At 41.7% G+C, this 23,023-nt stretch overlaps 1 protein-coding gene across 1 annotated transcript in view; it reads right to left on the bottom strand.

Moving 5' to 3' along the window:
• Window positions 1-6,566: 6,566 nt before the first annotated feature.
• slc15a4 (solute carrier family 15 member 4) overlaps window positions 6,567-23,023 on the bottom strand; it is a 29,401-nt gene continuing 12,944 nt past the window's right edge. Inside the window, exons 8-9 of the mRNA XM_069682989.1 lie at window positions 18,611-18,769; window positions 6,567-8,377 (exon numbers count right to left, since the gene is read on the bottom strand). Of these exons, the coding sequence (XP_069539090.1) occupies window positions 8,226-8,377; window positions 18,611-18,769 (311 nt within the window). The 3' untranslated portion in view covers window positions 6,567-8,225. The remainder of the gene's footprint in view (window positions 8,378-18,610; window positions 18,770-23,023) is intronic.

Consider the following 23,023-nt stretch of genomic DNA (forward strand, 5'->3'; position numbering starts at 1 on the left):
CCACTGCAGCTCTCTTTCTGTGACCATCGTCGGTGGCTTCGACCTCTTCAGGTAGGAACAGAACAGTGCAGCCCATTAAAGACCTGCCGTCTCTGCACCCTTGGGCTGGGGTTTTAGACATGTGCTCATACCTGCTGGGATGTGGCACAGGAGATATAATGATTGTATTCACTTCCCTTATTGGAGCATGGTAACTCAAGACTCATTTTTGTCGGCCTTGAAGTCTTGACTTCCCTGAAAGGAAAAGAAAAAACCTTCCCCAGGCTTCCATCCTAAATGGATTTTTAATTAAATTGATGATGTGAGACCAACAAACTCTCGCTAATGGTTGGCTGTGCTCCCTGTGGTCCTAATGTGCCGGGTCTGTATTTGCAATTTCCAAATGATTATTCGCTGCTTGATTTATGTTGCTGCCTCTGAATTCATTTTAAAATCAGTTCACAGTAGTTTTACAACAACTAAACATGCACAAACACACAGCCGCAGAGGGACGGAGGAGCAGCCGACAAGGTCAGCTTGACATTCTGCTGTGCCCAGTTTTTACAGATGGAGCCGCAGGGAAGCAAAGACAACATTGTTGTTCATAAACCAAATCTGTGTCTTGTAAACACAAACTCCCACCTGACCGGGACACCACAGCAGGGAGACACACACACCAGAGAGCACATACACACAAGTGTTCACACTCACAGTTACTTGTTTCACTTGTCTTGTATGACCTCTTCACTAACACAACTCTAACCTTACAGGATGATATTATTATATAGTTTTTTTCCCTTACTGATACAGATAATTAAAACATTAATTTGTCTTTAGGACTTTATGACTTCCCAAGCGTATCCGTGGCAACCTGAGGATGTAAATCTCTAGAAAATGGGTCTCTCAGGTATACTGCATAAACTAAATGATGCTTTAAATTAATCCTTAAAACATCTGTACATTGTAGTGGTTTTTAGAAAACATTATTCAGGAGTTAAAAGCACGTTTGTTAGAAATGATTTTTGAGTGTGGAATAATAAATGTGGTGCTCCAGTGAGTAATAAAACAGCAAAAAAAGCACAGAGTTTAACTCATAATATATTATTATAATACAGGTACATGTGGGTGTTTTTACCATCAGCCCTTTCAGTTCACACTACAGCTAAATCCACTACATGAACTGCTTGTTGAGGCCAAGCTGCAACCTAGTGTTAAGAAATGAAGCCACTGCGGTAGTGCAAAAACCTGCAGTTCCTCGAGCGTCCACTTGAGGCTGGCTCCAAAAAACGAAAAAACACTGGGGCCTGTGTTATAATGCCCACCTTTACAGCAGATAAACACGTTTACAGCCTGGTACAAAAACCTGGTTTTGTTATAAATAGCTAATTTTTCTACCCCTATTTATAAAACTCACCAGTTTTGATTATATTAAGCGTTAAATTATGGGGGTGGGGTCACTTGAATGGTGGATACTCCTGGCTGTCTGCTAGAATAACACAGTCACACAACTTAAAGGAGAAGTTCAGTATTTTTAAACCTGGGTCCTATTTGTACAAATGAGTGTATCGAAATGACTCACAGGAACAAAAACGCCTCCACCGTAGCCGCCATACGGCCGCAATGGCTGCAACGTGATCCAGGGCAACTGCGCCCGATCAAAGTACGTCCACTAAAAGGCAGGCTCAGATTGTTAGTCCAGGTGTCCGACAACATTATCCCTACAAAGATCATCCTTTATTTAAAGTGTTTGTGTTGTTGGAACCTTTTGGGGATTTTTTCATTCAATATTTGGACAAATAATCTGGATCTCTGGGATTCATTGCAAGAACTCTGTGCTCCAACTTTTCCAGTGAGTTCTCGTATTATTGTATTGGTATTTTTGTACTGAGCAGCAGGTACACTGTGCTCGCCATACCTGCCTTGTTAGCTCGGTCAGTGTTTATGATACATTTATTTACTTGACCGCAGTGTATGGGAGTCAGTATTGTTGTTGGCTTGTACCCGTAGAGATAACGGCAGACAGGCAGACAAAGAAGATTATTTTACATCACCTGCTGTGTGCCGTTCACCGGGAACTCTTTTACCGGAGATTTGGGGGAGCGAGCAGCAAGTCCACTACTCCTTTAGTCTGATTAATTATGTAACTGAGGGCCAAACCGGTCATGCTGGATGATGTTACAGGCAGCATAACGTTCACCACGGCATCTCCAGACTCTTTCACGTCTGCCACATGTGCTCAGTGTGAATCTGCTCTCATCTGTGAAGAGAACGGGGCGCCAATGGCAGACCTGCCAATTCTGGTGTTCTCTGGCAACTGCTAATGGAGCTGCACGGTGCTGGGCTGTGAGCACAGGTCCCATTAGAGGACGTCGGGCCCTCATGCCATCCTCATGGAGTCTGTTTCTGACAGTTTGGTCAGAAACATGCAAGCCAGTAAGTCATTTTGTAGGGCTCCTCCTGTTCCTCCTCGCACAAAGTAGCAAATATCGGTCCTGCTGCTGGGTTGGTGACCTTCTTCGGCCCTGTCCAGCTCTCCTCGTGTAACAACCGGTCTCCTGGTACCTCCTCCGTGCTCTTGAGACTGTGCTGGGAGACACAGCAAACCGTCTTGCGACCACACGTATGGATGTGCCATCCTGGAGGAGCTGGACTGCCTGTGCAACGTGATTGGGCTGCAGGTACTGCCTCATGCTACCAGTAGTGACAAGGACACGAGCAGAACACAAAACTTAAGAAGAATCAGTCAGGAAGTATCAGGAGAGAGCAACTGTCTGTGGCCACCACATGCAAAACCATTCCCTGTTTGGGGGTTGTCTTGCTTTTGCCTCTCCATTGCACCTGTTGTCTCTTTAATTTGCACCACAGCAGGTGAAATTGATTCACAATCACTTGTGCTTCCTAAATGGACAGATTGATATCCCAGAAGTTTAACTGACTTGGTGTTATAATGTGACGATTAAGTGTTCCCTTCATTTTTTTGAGTGGTGTAGTTGACACCAGCCTGTTGGTCCCCAGAATTGAGGCGCATCTCCACATCCACACTGGACAATGAGGTGTTGATTTTTTCAGTGTAATATGAATACAAACTCACACCCAACAGTTTAACATGCACTTCAATAGGAAAGGGATCATCAAAGGATGACTCAAAAACCCCAAAGGCAATAAACAGTATCTAGTGAATCCCTTTCGCAGCACGAGGTGAGTAACCAAACACGTCATTTAGATACATCGACTCAGGAGGACTCGCGCCGCACAACGCAAAGGAGCAACATATCAACCAGCGCTGACCTCTGCCCGCTGGAAAACAAAGGAAGGTCAGAAGGCGACCGAGATACACCTGACCTGAGCGGGTTTTCCTCCGTGTGGCTGATTTATCTTCATACCTTGGCGTTTTATGGGAGTCAGGCCCCATTCTGTACGAATAAGATGCTCTAAACCACAGCACCTCCACATTATATCCAAGGTTGATGCAATAAATCCAGATAGATGTTCGCCGTTTAAAGCCTTTTTACGGCTGCTTATTTCACACATCATCTCTCTAAATGAACATCCTTAACCCTCCGCAGTGCTCCGTCTGACAGCGAGCAGTCTTTCGGGTGACATGACGAGCTGATTTTGTAGAACAGGAGATCGTTAGCGGCTGTAGACATGTTTTCTTTTCCATATCTCATATCTGAGCATGGATAGACTGTGAGTAAAACAACTTTCTCTTGTCTGACGCAATCCCGTTCGGAATCTTGCACAGAAAAGGCTGCAGGACGCCGACCGACAAAGACAGCTCAGATAAGATAATTAGGTCCATGTTAATGCGAATGATTAGTGGTTAGAGATGTGGGATGTGTCGGCCGTTTTCTTTAACATTGTGTCTGTATTAGCTTATCTTAATTAACACGTAATGATACCTCCTAATCCTCCCATTACTGGAGGACATCTTCAGAAGCATCTTCCGGTCGCTCATTACACAGGTAAGTCTTAGTAATACAATTAAAAGCAGCTTAACAGCCTGCAGATTATGTTATACTGCCACACGCTCCGGAAAAGTCATTTAAATTAGACGGAGAGAAGTCAAAAGTGTTTGACGTAAAGCATGGATCATAATTAGGCAATTAACAGAAAGGATGTGGAGATACTGACACAAACTTTTTGTCTAAGTTCTTCAAACTTTTCTGCTTCTCTGCATTTTGACAAACCACCTGGAGCTAAAGACACAGGGAGAAAGTAAACTGACAGAGAGATTTTATCTTGACTTTGCTGATTTATTGAAACATTTTTAGAATCTTACTTGTGTGCATGAGATTGGTATAAAAAAAGACAAAAGCTGTGTCTCAATTCAGGGGCTGCATCCTTCGCAGGACGCAGGCTACGAAGGATGTGCCATTTGTAGCCTGCGTAGACTGCGAAGGTCTCGTCTAAAGAGGATTTCCTGTTTGCATCACCAGCTGTTCTCACCCAACCCTTGCGCCAAATAGTGCCGCCCCTGTCGCCTAGCAACAGGTTGTTAGCTGGATAACTAACATAACTACCGTCACCTAACTTAACCTATTATTTTAAAGATAATTATTTATAATATTTATATTATAATAATAATTATTTAAGGCCCCTTTTGTTTTTTTTACACACTTTCATCTCGTTTGAATTGGCGCGCAATAGATCTCGGGATATGTTGGGACGCATTTGTCGGCCGCAACTGCAGGAGCCTTTGAAACGGGACAGCCTTCAACGTGCCACAGTGAAGCATTTAAAATATGTCCTTGGAAAGATGCAGCCCCTGAATTGGGACAGAGCTAAAGTGTCTACAGCTATTTACCATATTCACACGGCAGCCATTTTCCTTTGTCAAGCTATGGTGGGAGGCTAAAATGCTGTTGTAATTGTGTGCAGCTGTATTCCAGGTTTGCAAATCATTTGAACGAAGGTAATCTTACAATTTGATATCATTTCACTGCGATCATTTCGCGTCATAAAATCTGCTCATTAGGTACAGACGGCTAAATCACAACAGCTAACGTTACGATGCTACCAATTTCTAAGTTATAGCTAACAACGCAACAACAGTCGCTAATAAGTTATCTTTTTTTTTTAACTTTATTTATACCCAATGTCCCTGCACATCCTCCCTTTTAATCATTGTCTTTTCAGCTGCTGATCAATCAGAAAGTGCTGAATAAAAATAATTATAGCTTAAGTTAGATCCCCTACATTTATATGATTTGAATATAAATGTAATTTTATAAATTGTTTCGTCTCTGTTACGTCTCCGTTACTGCCTGAGAACGCGGCCACCCACCATTCCGCCTCTTCGCGTTTACATTGAAGACGAAGCGTAACAGAGGTGTAACAATCCTGCCTTGAACTAGCAGTGTAAAAGGGGCTACTGAGAATGCTTACATTCTCATTGGTATAATGTTTACAATGAATGCCATCTTAGTTGAGCATTGTAATCTAGTCAGTAGGTGGACAGAAGAGTAGTAACGGGATCACCAAAATCATCAGGATTCATCCCCTGGTAACCATGAATGTCTGTCTAAAATGTTCAGCCATCAGATGTAGAGGTATTTTGGGATATTAATGAAACATTTAAGCTGCTGGTGGTCAGTGGATATCATTTGGATTCATCCTCTTGGTGCCATGAATGTCCGTACAACATTGACAGATGGACATGGCCAAATCTAACCTAGCAACATGCCACTGGGATGGTTTAAAAATATGAAATTTCTAACACTCAGACTTCAAAGGAACCCTCGGCACATTAAAAAACAATGCAATAAACAGCAGCGGGTCTAAATGTATGCAGGAGGTTTTCTCTGAGGCCGTGCTGTTTGCTTAAATCTGGGACAATAAATTAACTTGAAATATTGGGAGGCCTGCTCCAGAACTATATATCTCTGTGTTATTGCCTTGCAATTCTGCCTCCATACCCACTTCAATGTGTCAGAATTTCCTCTCAACATGAGAAACAAGCCGCCACAGTGGAATTATGACCCCGAGGCGTTGTGTTGGTTTCAAACATCAAGCTGTCTGCTAAGTCACGGCTATGTTTGCTCTCTGACCAAATTAAACAGGAATTGGCCTCTCCGCGCCTGCGGGCTGGGAGGGCTTAGCATTAAAAAATGATCTGTGGTGACGTTTTGATTTCAATCTGTGTCTGATGAAACTAAGAAGAAACATGCTCTCTTCCCCAGTGGGAATGCAAAATGAGGCGCTTCACCTCTGCGCTTGCAAACTTTTTTTCCAAACAGCCTGCCACAGGGTGTATCTTTTGTAATATAAATAATTTAAGCACTCTACTTTGAGTTTCCCTCAGGACAAACAAACCACAGTCCTAATCATGGAAGCATCCTGACGTGAAGGCACAATCAGTGATTCACATGTAAACAACAGGGTCACCTCTCTGCCTGAGTTTAAAACGCAGGGCTGGAACTTTTAATGTTTTCTGATGAGTAAACGTGTAGAAAAAAGAAACAACCTTGTTAAATAACAGCAGTTTAAATAGTTCGGCAGACATCAGAACAAACTTTGTGCGCCTGATTCAGACGATGGATAAAAATGACAAACCCAGTTTTCAATTTATTATACTTTAATGGCAACATATAAAACCACAAAACAATATTCCAGTTCTGTAGCATTAAGGAAACAAAAAAATAAAACTCTTCTGAAGAGATGACAAAGCACAAATATATAAAATATGCAATAAAACAAGGAACATCCTGTAATCCGAACAATTAAACACAACTAAAATCACAAAGAACAGGCTTCACATAGCGTCAGAGGGAAAGCTCTTTGCTTTTATGTGCTGTTACAAATGTCACTTTATGTACACCACAGGGTAAACACCATTGTGAGCTCCCAAAGGCAGTTTTACATTTCCTGGAGAGTTATGTCACTCGACACTCGTCCTCGAGCCCTGAGTTTTCCTCCTTTAATAAAATTCATTACTTTGTGCCGTACCCATTCTGAGAAGTGAAGAAACACACACACAAGCAGTTTTCTCAGCAATATAAAGCTAAAAAAAAATGCATCACAGTCTAATAAATACAACAACAAAACATTTTCTGGCAAAGCTGCAAAGTCATGATAACACTGTAAAAAGATCCAGCCAACAAACACTGAGGAAGTTGTTTTGCTTTAAAATGATAAAATGTCAAAAAGATGTCAGTATGAATGATTCTGTTAATTTGCATATGTTAAGTCGGGCACTACTTCTCATCATGATGCATTAATGCAGCGAGTATTTTAAGAGCCGCACTCAAGGTTGTCTTTTAAGTTTAAGGTTACTTTCTAATGAGTTGTTTGTCACGCGGACACGCCGTTCTGCAGCTTCACCAGACATGAAAAGCTTCTTGAGTAATGGAGTATCTTTAACATGAGGAGTTATCATGATTAATGTATGGTGCTGTTGGAGGATTTATAGAGGATTTGTGTGGATTTACAGTACGTAATCACAGGCAGTGGAAGCTTTTTATCCTCAGTGTTAGATTGAATATTAGATGAGTCAAATAGAAAGTTGGTTTCTTGGAATCTCCTCAAACAAAAGCCTTATTCTGCCTCCACAGAAACACCAATAACTTCTGAGAATCTGCAACAACACGTCAACTTAATGCGTTCAAATAAAACTCCCATTAAAGTGGATCACATCTTTCTCACTGCATGAAGCTCTCCAGAAGCCCATAATTATAATCAGGAAATAACGCAAGTACACTTAAAACCGAAATTTCAGACGTGGATGTAAGGATACAGAAACCATGTCAACAATCAGTTTAAATACTAAAGGTATCACAACAGAGTCAGTAAAATAGTTAGTCCAAATATAAGATATTGTTAGAAAACAGAAGGTAAAAATCGTACCATAAAACAACTGAGCTCTCTTCAGGATTCTAGTTCTATTCGTATGGCACCACTCCTCGGGGTCAAGTGCAAATGATCAAAGAAGGCAACAAGGGTAAAGACGCAGGAGAAAGGTAGCAAACATGGCTCCTGCATTAATCTCTATACTCTCACTGGAACCAGTGCATTCATCCAGTGATCTAAAACCGACGGACAAAGAGTCCCCACATAAAAGCTAAAACATACTAAAATAAGAAATATCAAGACATGACAGTGTCATGTGTGGCTTTTTCTGCAAGAGGTAAACCAAACTTCTGTAGGATTGGATTAGATAGTACCTATCTGACGGGGTCTTTGGGCACTGAGCGAACGACTGGAAAAGGCAGGTATGGTGAGGGGGATATGGGGACCTATGCAGGGGGTCAAGAGGAGATGCGTCTCTGCCTCTGGCTTCCTCCTTTGCCTTTCTGCTTATCGTACTTGACGGAGACGATAAGGAAGACCAGCAAGGTGACGCCCTGGATCCCAGCCAGGAGGAAGAAGTAGTAGTGCAGCGAGCAGTCATTGATATTACCTGTGAAGAAAGAAAAACAAGGACTTTATTAGAGCGGAATACAAAACACCTGAGCTGAGACTCCAAACAGCTTAAGAAGTGAGGCTGGAGCTCAGATTACTCTTAAAAACTGCGAGCTGCATGTCGAAATGACAAATATGGAAATTTGGAGAACAAAAGAGTCAGTCACGACAAATTCAGAGGGGTGCAGTAGGAGGGTTCTTTTATCACAAAGTAATACTCCACGTTAAAAGAAAACCAAAGGTAAACGGCCACAAGCTCGCGAGTGAGGCAGGCTGCTGTGTTTTTGTGAACATAAAAGGAAAGCTTGAAGAGAGAGTGGCAGCGAACACGACTCTGTCAGGAATTAGGAATTCAGCTGAGGGGCTTGTTACTCCTTGCTTCTGAAAGCGAGGACGGTTGACCCCGCTCCTCGTCGATGACACCAAGAAGGCAGTATTGATGATGTGGCATCGAAGTAGCAATATGGGCCCTCAGCTGTGATCAAGCCAGGGAGTCTTTCATCGGTATTAAAGCCCTCTGTGTTTCCTCGTGGGAATGCTAAGCAATAAAAAGGAGTGAGAAATAAAAGGGATGTTTCAGCTGTGATCTGCTGTACGACGTGTGTACAGGAGGGAGGGGAAGATAAACAGGATGTGCTGAGACCGACGAACATAAAGTGCGTTTCAAGCATTAAAAAATAAGAAATGTCATTTTTTTTTTCATGTAGGATCTGGAGAATTAAACCAGCAGCCTTTAAACTCTGACTCTCTTAACATTTGCTGCTCTGTTGATTGAAGTGGTTGTCCTCATTCAGCAACAAAGCTCAAGAGGAAAGCTCTAAACAAATCCTGTTTTCCTCTTTGCCGGGGTTTTACATGAAGGGCAAAGCTGCCGACAGTACGGCGGTCTCCACTGTTCAAGTGTGGAGACGATTTTGTCCTCTTGACCATGTACGGCAGGCCATTGACTTTGCCGTCAACAGCACGAGATGAGGCTACTTTGCAGGAAGAGGAGGATATGGGATGAGGTCAAGGTTTAAGACTTTCTTACAGAGGACGATTCTTTTTTTAGGAACATTTCATTGGTTTATGTAACAGGCTCCATGTAGGGCACAGTTTCACCAGTGGACAGAGATACCTATAGCCAACATCCTACATTATCGTCAAATGAACTAATGTGAAGCCCTGGAGCCTTCGTCCTTTCAAAGCTCCTATTAGCCACTCCGTGTGGAGCTGTCACACTGAATAAAGAGCCAGAGAGAGAGAGAGGCGCAGGATTGATTTTAATGAGATATTCAGGCAATAGTCAATTCAAGTTCTGCTTACTCAAAAGGAAGCGTGTGTGTTTAAACACACACACGCAGCCTTGTTACACCTGTAAATTGAACGTTAACTGCCCTGGGTCAAGATGGTGCCAATTAACCAAAACATTATTTAATTCATTCATTTTTGCACGTCCTTTCCTATTTTTAGACTTCCCTTTTACAGAGAAGGTTGAACAGTTAAATACACAGGACCATTAAGGTCATCACTCTTTGCACCAACGAAACCAGGATGGGCAAGTTTTATAAACAAGGTCTGAAGAAAGAATCCAGAGAGTTTGCTTTAATGAACCTGCATGCGCGATGTTAACAAGGCCCTATTTAATTTGCACAAGCACAAGTAGAAGTGCAAAGGTAAAGGTCTCTGTACAAACTGTGTGGGCATCTTTTGTAAGCCCCCCTCACATCTTGGCTCATGTTTGTGCAGCAGTGCAAAGAAGGGCTGGCGAAAGTTGGATATAGATCAGAGGGTGTGGTGATTATTAAATACACACTCAGCCAGTCACATCGCTGGTCTTATCGCTCAGAAACAGCTGCGCCAATCACAGTGAAGCATGACATCAACAGCTCAACCAGCGGAAAGACGATTCTGCAGGAAATCATATTGTTGTGTGGACGGTTGCAGAGTGGAACGAGTGAACGTGCGGCACCACGAGTCTGCAGCCAGAGGCAGATGGTGGGGGTTTATTAGCAGCTAATTAGTACAATGATGATAGGAATGAATAATAAATAAATGGTGACACATTGTTTGGTGACAAGATTATATCATCAAATCAATCAAGCCAATATTCTACTATATTTTTAAATGTTTACATCATGTGTTAAAATATGGCAGCAACATTTGCTCTGTGAGGGATTTTCAGAATAAAACATGCTGATGATTTGTTTTTTATACGTCGGAGGGGGAGCTGTGATGTACAGGATTAATGAGCCGTGGTAATCCGATGTCTCCTGCATAAACACCAGAATTTGAAGTTTAAATCAATCAGTCAGATGTGTGCAGAGCTGTTGTTGATAAAATCATCAGATTGAGGTAGATCGATGGTGCACAACAGACATCTATTCTCATTCAAGTCTAACATCCATTTTTTTTAACCAAAATAGGAACAACTTGCTTTAAACTGATTCTCCTGAACTTAAACTGCATAAAAGCAGTTAATATTAAAGTAATAATCTCGAAGATTTTCATGTAAATAAATGGCTGTTAAGTGACTATGAATCACTGAATGAGGTAACACAATGGTGTCTGCCAGAGAGGGTAGGCGTAGCTAAGCGACTGCTTTTCCGGTCTCTGCAAGTGTTGTGAGTAAACAGTAATCTACTATGGCTGAACAAACAAAGAAAAGATCGATGACTACAGATACAACTTCAAAAATAAGTGAAAATCCAAAGAAAAAGAAACAAATTCGACGCTCAGATGAAGGCAAACAGTCTGAAAAGGAAAGCGACCGTCAGCGAGGAAAATCAAGAGTTACAACTGTAGCAAAGGGAGCTAATTGTGGACGTCACACATGCAACACTGTCCAAGTGTGCTCCCGCAATGTTTATTGGGTGCCACCAAAGAGAACGAAACTGAAATCTTCGAGATTAGCACTTAGTTTAGCGTGTTAGCATGATTATGATTTTATTTTATAGTAAGGAATGAGTAAGGAATTTCATAAAACTTCCTGGGAAAAAAAAAGTTTTTGAATCTGCGAGCTCATGCTTCAGGTCCCCCTCCTGTTCGGACAGATTTCCTGCTGAGGCATTTCCTAATAAAACAAAGATGGCTGCCACTGATGCAAAGTGTTCTGAATCCACTGTTGCGTCAACATGAACTGGACAGTAGTTCACAGTATGTGTGGTGGTAAGTGCTACTAAAAACATGCCACGCCAAACATCAGTGTATTATGTTGAATCATAGACTGTATAAAAAGATGGGACGACATGAAGTGAATCCAAAACATCTCTAGCGCTATCTGCTGACCCTTGCTGGCTGCAGTATAGGTCATAAAGCCCGCCTCCTCCATGTTAACAGATGGGACATGGGTGAAGATGGCAGCTTCCAGGGGTATTCTGACATTACTTTTGTACAATGATAGGAGATGTAGACGTGTCACCCATCTATATATACAGTTGTGTTGCACTTGTAGCCATATGACTTTGATGTTGGAACTAGCAACTCTTCCCAGCAGCCTACGACTACGTCACGAATGCCATTGCTCTGATTGGTTGTAGGTTTATCCAGTTGTTCCCAGAGGCATTCCTGTCTGCGCCTGTTTGATAACGCTCCTTGGAAAAATGAACAGAGAGGTTCCAGTCATATTTACATTAAAAAACATGATCAGGCAAAGTCAGGCTTGAAATTTGGTATTAATTAAAGCAAAAATGGGACTATTTTATTATATTTATCTATTACTGCTTGTAGACACATTTGTGCATATTGTGTTGACTGCTGAGCACTGACTGAAACGCTCTCTTGGCTACGCGAGCAGTTAATCTGAATTAATGAATTGTTACAAAAATAATTGGAACATTATCTTTACTTTCCCTTTAAAGTATACCAAATTAAAGAGTTCTTTATACTCCTACTGCTTAAAATTATAAGGGAACTATTTAATAAGCTGGTTGAGAAAAGAGAGGAACTTCAGAGTCATTCATCCTCAGAGGACAATGAATGACAGCAACCATCAGAAAATACTTGACATTTGTGGTTGAACAATAATGACCAATATTGCCATCGGAGGGTTTCACATCAACCTTTGCTGCTTCAAATGCAAAAGACTGTGAAGCAAGAAAAGTAAATTGAGACCATGTTCTGTAAATATACACATAATTCTGCTCATATGCAGATCATAACCCAGCTGTGTTTCACACTAAGGCCTGTATAACATCCACCTCAGTGTATCACAGGCAGCCGTGTAACATCAGATCCGGAGCTAACGCATGATTAAACAGGACGTCCTTCTGATCAAAGAGCAGGATTAACTAATTTGAAACAAGTGATCTCTGTGCTTTACTCGATCGCTTGCAATAAGTAGAGCAGATCAAGCTCTGTAATGTCACCATGTTGCGTATAAATAATTCTATTTCCCGTCTCTGTTGTGTGCGTGCTCTTGTGGATAATTACAAATGGAGGGGAGTAAAGAAACAGCGTGATGATGGGATGCATCACACAGGAGTGACTCTTTGTTAATGCTCAGTGCACTGGGCAATCTCTGCAGCCTGAAACCTTTGATCTAAGAACAGAGAGCGGCTGACTGATGACTGTGAAGTTCTGCCAGAGCGTTAATGAAATGAGTGGCAAATGGAAAAGCTGACACTTTGACCACAGACACAGTTTTAGCTTATTTTGTTGTCATCCCAGTCCGGTCAAAAGTTTCCATTGTGAGAAATATATCAAAAAGCAAAGCAGCGTTTGAATAATTCATGAAGAACAAAACAATGTGCTTGACAGCCGAGCACAGGAGTAAAAGGGAAGTGCATTTGCAGGGTGGGCGCTTGTATTTTCAATCGATAATTCAACTTAAGAGTCTGCCTCTGCAGTCTTAATTAACAGAGCAGTTTGGCTTACAAAAAACAAGCAATACAGCGTACAAATTATGCTGAAGGAAGACCTCCGTATCCTGGCAGAAAACAGCGATATTCAGAGAAAACATGGGGCGTTTAGAGAGGAAGCAGTGTGAAAATAAGGGCAGGATTTACAGCAACATATTCAACACTCTGCTCTTAAGCAGCTACTGAATGTCAGCATGAGGCATGTAACAAATCCTGATTTTAGGACCTTTTTACTGCTTTGCTGGAGAAAATGTTGTCCCTGCGGCTGTGAGATAATTCTGACAGATGACTGGATCGCAACCTTTGTTCCACATTTCAAACGTCTCCCTTAACTAGGACCAAAGGAATACAAGAGGGGACTGGCAAAAGAGCAAACATGAAATTTTTCAGAGCTGTGAAAAATTGTGCAAGGTTTCAGTTTTGCGCTGGTTCTTGCTCTAATTTCATTATACATTAAGTCAGGTTCTGCCTCCTCCTTTCAGCCTCCGCCCTCCAGGGCCCACTTGGCTGCTAAGCAGTTTCAGAAATATGGAAGGCTAATTACAGCAGCAAAAGACTAAACAAGGACTTGCTGTAAAACACATTAATGAATCCCATAAATATTTGACAGATATTTTAAAGGCAAATCTTACCGAGGGAGTATCTGGAACCTGCTTTGTTGTACGCATTTGTCCTCTGAGGCTTCCTCATGTGAGCTCAGAGGTTCTGCATTACAGCTCCGACTAAGTAAATGACAAGAGTGTGATTACGTCGGACGCCCCAACAGCAGGGGTCAGCCGTCTAATATCTGAGTGTTCTTAACTTGTGGGACAATTTACCTGCAAGAAGGTTCGAGCAGACCATGCGAGTCCACGTGAAACGGATCAATATCAATTTAACATTTGAAAATGGATCAATTGATCCAGACCTTCAGTGCAATGACCCAGCATTTCAGTGCTTCAGTGCATTCAATGCCATCCTCCAGCTCAGAGAGGAATCAGAGGGGGAATCAATGCATGTTTGTTTCTGCTATAAATATAGTTTATTCCTGCAGCTCTCCTCCTGCTCGTTAAAACTTTATGATTGATGCTGGAGCTTTATAAAGAGCCTTAACATGCTAACTACTTTTATGTGCCGTCTGCTGCCATGTCTGATACGCCCACACAAAATTACATTTTCAAATAGAGCCCTTTCAGACAGAATAAGAGTTGATGTTAAATTTGCCAGATCTGACATTAAAAGCTTCTATTAAAACGTTGACATTTCACTGAGTGTGATCCAACACTTCATGAGCAGGATGTGCGAATGTCAGCTCGCTCTGAATGTCTGAACACGTCCCAGACATCTGACATAAGATCAGTCAGCGCTTGAACGCGGGCCAGAGAAACGTCCAGAGAAAGGGCCATTTCCTGCCATGTGACCACAGGGGCTCAGAGAAACCCTTCACTTTGAGTGAATGAGAGTCTTACAAAGGTGGAACTGATGAAATGCAGTGACAGACATTTTCTAGACAAAAAAAACCTTGTGTGTGAAGAATAACGCAACAAAAAAAAAAAAGAGCAAGGGTTGATCTTTTAATTGACTTGGCTCATGAGGTACAAACGCCTCCATGGTTTCATTGACAGGAAAGGATGAGATGGTGTTGCACTGGGCCAATAAAAATACCAAATAAAAGAGTGTGATGGATGACCACTCCACCAGATGTAGCCACAGGGGGGAACGACGTGGCGTGGGATTTCAAGGATCAATAGTTTCAACACATACGCTCACCATAATTTAAGTTTGAGAACAGATGTGGCTGAAATACAGTAAAACTGTTTTCATCACCCCCTCGAAGACTGATGGCTCGGCCTTTCAGTCGCACATGTGGTCAGTCGCTCAGAAATGCTAAATGGAAAATACATTCATTTGTGGAGACGGAGAAGTCCAAGAACAGGAGGCTGGCATGAGAGGGTTGTGAAGAAGCAACCTCTCTCTGGTTGTTCAGGCTTTATAAATATATTATTATATAGTATTTTTAGCTTTAAAGAGGGGTATTATGCTGTTTCACATTTTAAGACATATATATAATGTTACAATAAAGGATGTCCAGACTAAAAGTGGGTGAAGTTTCAAATCTGTAGGTAAAAGTATGTTGGAGTAATCCCCAGGCTTCTCAGCTCTGCAGGCTGCTGTGAACGCCAGGTTTCACACAGTTTTTTCTACATGCTGCTCTTTGTGACGTCACAAAGTGCCGCCTCAGCAGGCTTGGACAGCTGGCCAATCAGAAGAAAGTGGGCGTGTAGGGGGCGGGGTTTCTTAAAGGGACAGAGCTGACTGAGTGGTTTTAGGCAGAGGCTGTATGAGGGCCTGCACAGAGCACCAGTGTGAGAAAAATGATGAATTTGTTTAAGTGTAAATTATGCTAAGCTACTCCAGAATCAGACTCCATGGACTTTGACTCCAGCTTTCCTTAACCCTCAATGTACAGACACAAATTCCCAAACTACACTTAAACAAGGACAGGTTAGACAGGGTAAAAAAGTTTCTTGTGCACACAATGTAAATTTAGCAAATATATTGCCTTCGGCACAAAAGGACACACCAGTAAAGTTTGGCCTGAACTGAAACAACCACAGAATTCAGTAAAACATCTATACTGTTAAACTTAATATTATAACAACTGTAGAGGAATTTTAGACATAGCAGGGGTCACAGAGGTCTGCACTTCCTGTCTCATATCGGACCACTATCGGGTGTTTCGTCTAAACTACACTAACTGGTGCCCTCAGAGTATAAGTGAAGCTCTGTTTCCCAGGAAGCTAAGGTCAGAGAGGTGCAGAAGAATATATTGAATGCTGAATAATCAGCCACAGATACTGTCTCAGGGTAACTTTTGCACATACAGTAAACTGTGAGTTAAATAACTGAGCACGAGAGGGGAGTCTTCAGAGTTGAGGTGACTTCATGCAGAGAATCACTTTGCTGTTGGACATGTCCATTTTCCTTGCTACTATAAATAATTCAGCTGAAGACATCATCCTCTCCTGGGCATCTTTCTGCCAATGATGAGTTAACCTGAGTTACAAAATTCCACAACAACAACAAAGTATGTCTTTTCTTCATTAAGTGACCATTAAGTTTAATTAAAAGCGACACATTTATGTTTGTACAATTTGGCACGCACAGTAAGACCCCCATACGTCTTTCTAGGATTCAGTATCACATGATTGGTTGACGAGTGTGTTAATTCCTATAATCTTTCCTGCCATCTTTCCCAAACCAATAATTTAAGGCTTGAACTCAAAGCAGGGGCTTCATGGGCTCTTAAAGTGACACCAACGCTGACTAACATTAATGAGTTCAGAGCAGGGAGAGGTGGAGCTGTGGTACCACAGAAGAGCTGAATACCACCAGTGTGATGCCAGACATGCAGTGCCATCTCCATGTAACGCTCCAGGGACAGCTTTACTTAAGAGAAGCAGGGCTATGTAATCAGACCCCCAGCCAGTGATTAATGTTGCTCATCTGTCTTCAGGCTCCTACAGCTCAGTTCAACTTAGCACGGCTCACCCAAGATGCTGTTTACTGCACACCATTTTGCCCGCAGCCATGGAAATAAGTTGAATCCCTTCCACCTAGAGAGCCATGAGATGTGAAAGAAGCTAACATCCAACAAACTGTGAAAAACAGCCACAAAAACAAACTGCATGATTCCTGACTGTAGTTAATGCCTAGGCTTTGTGCCGCGTGTCTTTTATCAATGGCCAGGAGGATGTTTTGTTCCATTTCTGCAGCTCACCTTTTAAATGACTTGTTTTGCAAAGCAAAGAGGCAGTCTTACAGGCAATCCGGCTCGAGTTTTACTGCCCCTCCAGTCAAGCAAGGCTAAGCAAAGGATGGATTTATGAAGCGTGCCAAGCATCTTCGAGTGCTAACATCATCAAAAGTACCTCCCTACCTGTCGGCACACTGTATTAATGAGCTATTAGGTGTTTACAGTGTTGGCTTATTTACAGCATGCTCAGGGAAAAGTGCATCTGGGCTGGGAGCCTCCTCTCGCCAGGGAGCCCATCCATCTGCTGCCATCACCACACTATTCATTCTACCCCATGGACAGATTTACACAAACCTTTTGTCGTTAGTCTGACATGTCTATTTATTATGGGAAACACTCTAAAAACGAGCGTGCTGCACAGGGTGCTGCCCCCCCTCCTCTCTGCGACTAATCTACTAACTATTTAAGTAGATTTTAAATCAGTGCACGCTATGAAATCTTAAAGTACGTCCCGGAAAATATATGTCTGTACCTGAATCAATACCAACAATTTTATTTCTATGAGACCATATGACCATACCAAAGTCAATAGTGTTCTCTGCATGCAATGGCACCTAACAGCTGGTCGGACATCTGAAAAGCTCAGTTCAGGAGGATTATGGACAGCCAAAGAAAACTGGAGGGGTAAAGATCCATCACCTCTGTGCTGATCATATTTGAAGTCGCCTTTGTAAGTTCAAGCACAGACAGAGTCATCTCAGGTAGGACTGAGTCAGAAGTCTGCATGCATGAAAGTCAAACGGCTAGAGGGTCGAAAACACACACTGGAATCAAACACAAGTCTGGGTAATACCGTAAAATTCGGTGTATAAGACGCTCTTTTTATACTTTTTTTCCCCCATCTACAGTGGGCTGCTTCCTTTATATCAGTGCGACCAGTATACCAGCCTAAGATGCAAAGAGAGGTGTGTGAACTTTTTTATTAATAAATAGCTGTAGAAACCCCCCAAAAACAGACTGCTTTTATATTCTGGTGCGACTTATATTCCAGATTTTATGGTAGTTTGTTTCTGGAATCAACAGGACTTTCATTGTGTATAACTTGATTTACAAGTGCACAACTGTAAAGTTTATCAAAGCTCTGCATTCAGGAGGATTTCAGTATTATTTTGGAAGTGGTAGAAAAGGATGATGATTATTATGGTGCAATTAGTGTTTGTACGATTGGCAGTGGAAACAAACTCAATAACAGCGCTTATGAATTCTCACCTTCAAAGTTGATACAGAGGATTTGTTAAACATTTGCCTGTTTATCTAAAAATCTAGCAGTTACAGAACGACTTCTTAACAAAATATCTGGCTCCTTATAGTCTAAATGCTTCACTATGTCCACAAGCTAGATGATATATTTCTTTGCAGATGCATGGGTAATATACAGCTGGTTTTTGAGTTTTTAGATCCACAACAGCTGCCTGCAGAGGGCTAAAATAACTGTATCTATTAGAGTGCTGAGACTAAGCTGAAAGAGTAAAGTTACAAGCTATAAAAACCAAAACAATGAGCTGAAAGATACTATCAATCGACTATCGACTTCTTGCTGGTGGTTTGCTACAATGACTGTGTATAATATAAGTGTATAAGCATTGCTTTCTCTTACCAAAGTCTCTGTGGGATGACATCCAGCCAATCGCCCTGAGAGAGACGATGGCCAGCAAGCCGGAGCCCACAAAGGAGCCAATACCAGAGAAGAAGAAGAAGAGACCCATGATGGCACTCTGCATGGACTTCGGGGCTGCAGAGTAGGCAAACTCCAGACCTGCAACACAGAGTAACATTGCTTTAATTATTCTGCATTATGAGGGGTATAAAAGTGTAAATAGCTAATATGATATAACCTGTAGAAAAAGAGATAGTTTTCAGTCACAAGCTTTGTTCGAACACACACTGTGGAGTTGACAATGCAGCAGACAAGGTAACACTGTGTACCTGGATATAATATCTGTTTTTGACATCAAGGTGACATGATGGGTTTTGTTGACTGTGACTGTTTTTCCTGTCACTATATTGTGTGAGAGACCAAAAGGCTTCTTCAGCAGCTGCTTGACAGCTAATTTTGCGTGCTGACACTGGCCTGTGGTGTCATTGTTGGGTATCTACTCTGCTTCGTACTGGTTTCCAAAAAAACTTGTTATTTCTGGAAGACACATCACTCAGTGTTTACTCTGTCTTGAAGGGAATAAAAGGAGAGAGGAAATGGGCAAGGGACCTAAGAGAAAGAGAGATGAGCAGAGGGGGAAAACATCAAATATGAGTCTTTTTTTTTTGCCTAGAGATCCGTCTGCCTGCAAGCTGACATTGATAATTTCATGGCACCTCAAACATGTGATTTTCAAATGAGGCCCTATAGCTACATCTGTCAGGAGAGATTAGGCAGCAGCAGTTAAATACCTTTTGCTGTTTAAGACTTTCCTTGGAGGGGGACATTGAACAAAATTAATGTGACGAACAGTTTCTTTACAGATACCTGCGCTTGTAGTGTGAAAAAAAAAGCTCCTGAGATGTGAGCATGACAAACATGAGGTTATTACTCAGAGGAAAACATGAATGACCTTTCGAGAAGTTCACAACGTTTTTGTTTATATCCTAAGCTAACCTTTTGATAGCAACAAACACTGGTCAATAGCTGTGCATATCACAGGGGATTGCAAAGGTTGAAGATACTGAGATACGGCTCTGCAGAGTAAAGGGAACAGCGCAGACAAACTTAACGTTACAGCCTGTTAAATCAAGCTGTAGTTTATCTGCAACAACAAAGATACGTCCATGGATTCACCAGGCACATAAGCTTGACCTTTCATGGCCAAAAGGTGTCATTATTTAAGAAATGCATGGAATGCAAATGTATATGCATATCCCCCCTCTCAAGGGCATCATCAGAGGCGCTATTTTCTATCTTAGAAAATAACACAGGCTTTTAACATTTTCAAAAGTGCAATACATAATTAAAAGTTCTGTAGGGAATCGTTTCTGCATGTTCTTATTGTCTGGAAGAAGACAAACTCCAGCTCAGAATTACCCCTCGTCCTACAAGACCGGGGATTGCAGCGAGGGAGTCTGACGGCACCGGAGGTTTTAAACAGATTTATTCAAACAGAAGGAGACTAAGGGGAAATATTCCTCTTAACCAGACATATGTCACAATTCTGTCAGCCAATTTTCCTTGAGGTAAGCCCTGTGGGATGGTATGGAGGGAGGGGAGAGAGGGAGTTTATTTTAAGGATCCCTATAGCTTTGTTATGTCTGGATTTGACTTTCATAGGGAGTCTGATAGCTATTCGTGAAATCCAGTGTTTTAGAAAAGCCTTATGGAGCTCTGTTCGAGGGCTTTATGATACCAGAGCTTATTAAAAAATCTAGTATCCATAGATATTTAAACTTAAAGATGACAAATGTGAGTGTTCATTCTAATAAAAACCCTGCGGTGACTGGATCAACTGGATAATCCTTCCACAAAATAAGCCTTAAATATTAATGGTTCAATCTTCCTTCTTGATTTAGATATAAAGCGAGCGCTGTGTGGAAGAGCCCACAACAACATGACCCGTAGTAATAGAAGAATGACTCAGTCGTAGCCAGCGGCCTTAACAAACTCATATCTCTGAGATAATTGAGGCCTGGAGCCATTACTGTAGAAGCAAAGACATAAATATAAAACTACACACAGCTAAACAGACACAGAACAGAGAGATAAACATAATACGGGGCTGACTTCTGTTTCCTGTAGTGCGGGATAAAAATGGGCCACAGCTGCCTCATTGTAATGCTCCCTGTAACATTCGGTGCATTTCTCACAGACACAAACTCCCCTCTTTTAATAAACCAGAATGTTGTTGCTGTCGTTTCCACTCAGAGATTTCCACCGCAATTTGATAAACATTACAGAAATTTCTCACTTTGTCACATTATTCTATTACTACGGCAACATCACCCAACTTCTCATAGTTAATGAAATGGGGTTTCTTGTTTAGGTCAGGCTGCACAAAATAACTTGGCAGTTTTTCAGAAGATGTTTGCAGCTGTCAGTTCCAGCATGAACTCCTCTGACCTCTTTGATTCGATGATTTTTCTTTTTAATAAGTTTCTGGGTAAGAAAACAGAATTTATTTTTCCATGAAAAGCACACACGGCTAATGTGTCCACTGAAGGATTATGGGTGGCCTCATGTTGATCAGCATGTGACTTGGCATGAAATGCTCATGCTGCAACGGTAATACAACTTGGAATTCAAATCAGACCCGGGGCCACATTCATCAGCGTACTATTGTGAGAAGTCGGTCCAAGGGCATTGTGATGTCTCCCAAGAAATTCTCCAATTTTCTGCTCATAGTTTATTTACAAAGGAAATCTTCTTAGTAAATTATGTTATCTAACTTAAGTACCAAGGTTTTTAGTCTCTGCTGCCACAGAGGAGATTAATCAGATTGTACAAAATACACGTCAGATAAATTTTTCTCGCTGTAGCCACTTCCCCGTACCAAAACACACATAGCTTAGTAAAATAAAACAGCAAACATCCCGCATGTTGGTGTATTTAACAGCAGAACAGCTTCTTGTGTTGGTCTGAAGCAGATGTTCACCCATATGAAAACGTCAGTGACTGTAGTGATTGTTTTAGTTACGTTTCCTCTCGCTGTTCCTCCTCTACTCTGCTAATACAGAACAGGTCAGCTGCAGGAGCCGTAATTGTCGACAGAGCTGTCAATCATCCTTTTTACAGCATCAAATAACTAATTAAAAATAAACTTGTCAGAAAAATTAACACTTGGACGTATATCAGCATGACAAGAACTAACTATAATGACAGAAGCCGTATTTGAGAAAAATTTATTTTGATTTTATAGTTTAACTCATGTCCCATCTATTAACATGGAGGAGGCGGGCTTTATGACCTATACTGCAGCCAGTCAGCAGGGGGCGATAGAGAGGTTTTGGCTTCACTTCGTCCATCTTTTTATACAGTCTACCAACACAAAGAAGCTGTACTGCTGTTAAAAATGTCAGAGGGCAGCGCCCATCACAGGGGTATTTTGACTTTGATTTCCTACAATGAGAGCAGATGGAGACGCGTCATCCATCTATATATACAGTCATTGGTTTGTATTAGACCATTATGGGCAATGCTGTAAGTGAATAAGCAAGACCACCGTCCTATACTGTTGGCTTCACTACAAGCAAAGGACTTTGTTCTTGTGGTCATTAAAGTGCCGTAAAACGCTTCTCAAAGTGGACCTTGATGCAAAGCGTTCTTTTAAGGATGTTTGAAACTCATTTTCTGCCTCTTTGGTCTACATGCTAATGTAACTGTCAGCACCCTCAATGAGCCGCACTGATAATTAAACACACCATCATTTCCTGTCTATTCAAGTGTATTATGTCCCTCTGAACAGTGTGTCAGCATGCTAATTGGATAATTAGGAGTTGAACTTGCAATACAGTGCATGTCAGTACAATCTGTGTTATATCCTTCGAGTGTGGAGGAGAGGAGAGGAGAGGAGCAGGGCTTCACATGCTGGTAGATATGTGAAAAGTTTATGTTATGATGTCAATTGTGTTGCCAAACGAGAGTCTGCCCTCATGGACGAATGGTCGAGTAAAAGGAGAGAACGTGTTTATTTATCCGTCTCGTTAGCTGCTTAATGTATCTGTTTGGACAATAAAGGAGGAGGAGCGCTAATGTGAGGCTGCTCGCTGGCTCGGGCACAGCTTTCATCATCCTTTCAATTTTAAAAGGTTACTTTATCCACACCTTATTTATAAAATGTTCCATAACGGAACAATGTCTCGCAGTGCTGTGAGAGAATCAGGATAATCAATTATCGATCGACCTCTTGTGCCATTTACTCTGGAATACAACCACAAACACATTAAGCTGCTGCCGCCTGGCAATAAATCAAACAGATCATTCAAGCAGGGGTTCACATATTAGTCTTCATTGCATCCTGCTATGAAGAATGGGAAGTATGGTTTTAGCCTACACTCAGTGTGAAGGTAGATTGGACCAGCTTAAACC

This window comes from Semicossyphus pulcher, unplaced genomic scaffold, assembly GCF_022749685.1.
Source record: "Semicossyphus pulcher isolate SPU_LCO1_2020_fin unplaced genomic scaffold, fSemPul1.0.p SCAF_6, whole genome shotgun sequence".
NCBI lineage: Eukaryota > Metazoa > Chordata > Actinopteri > Labriformes > Labridae > Semicossyphus > Semicossyphus pulcher.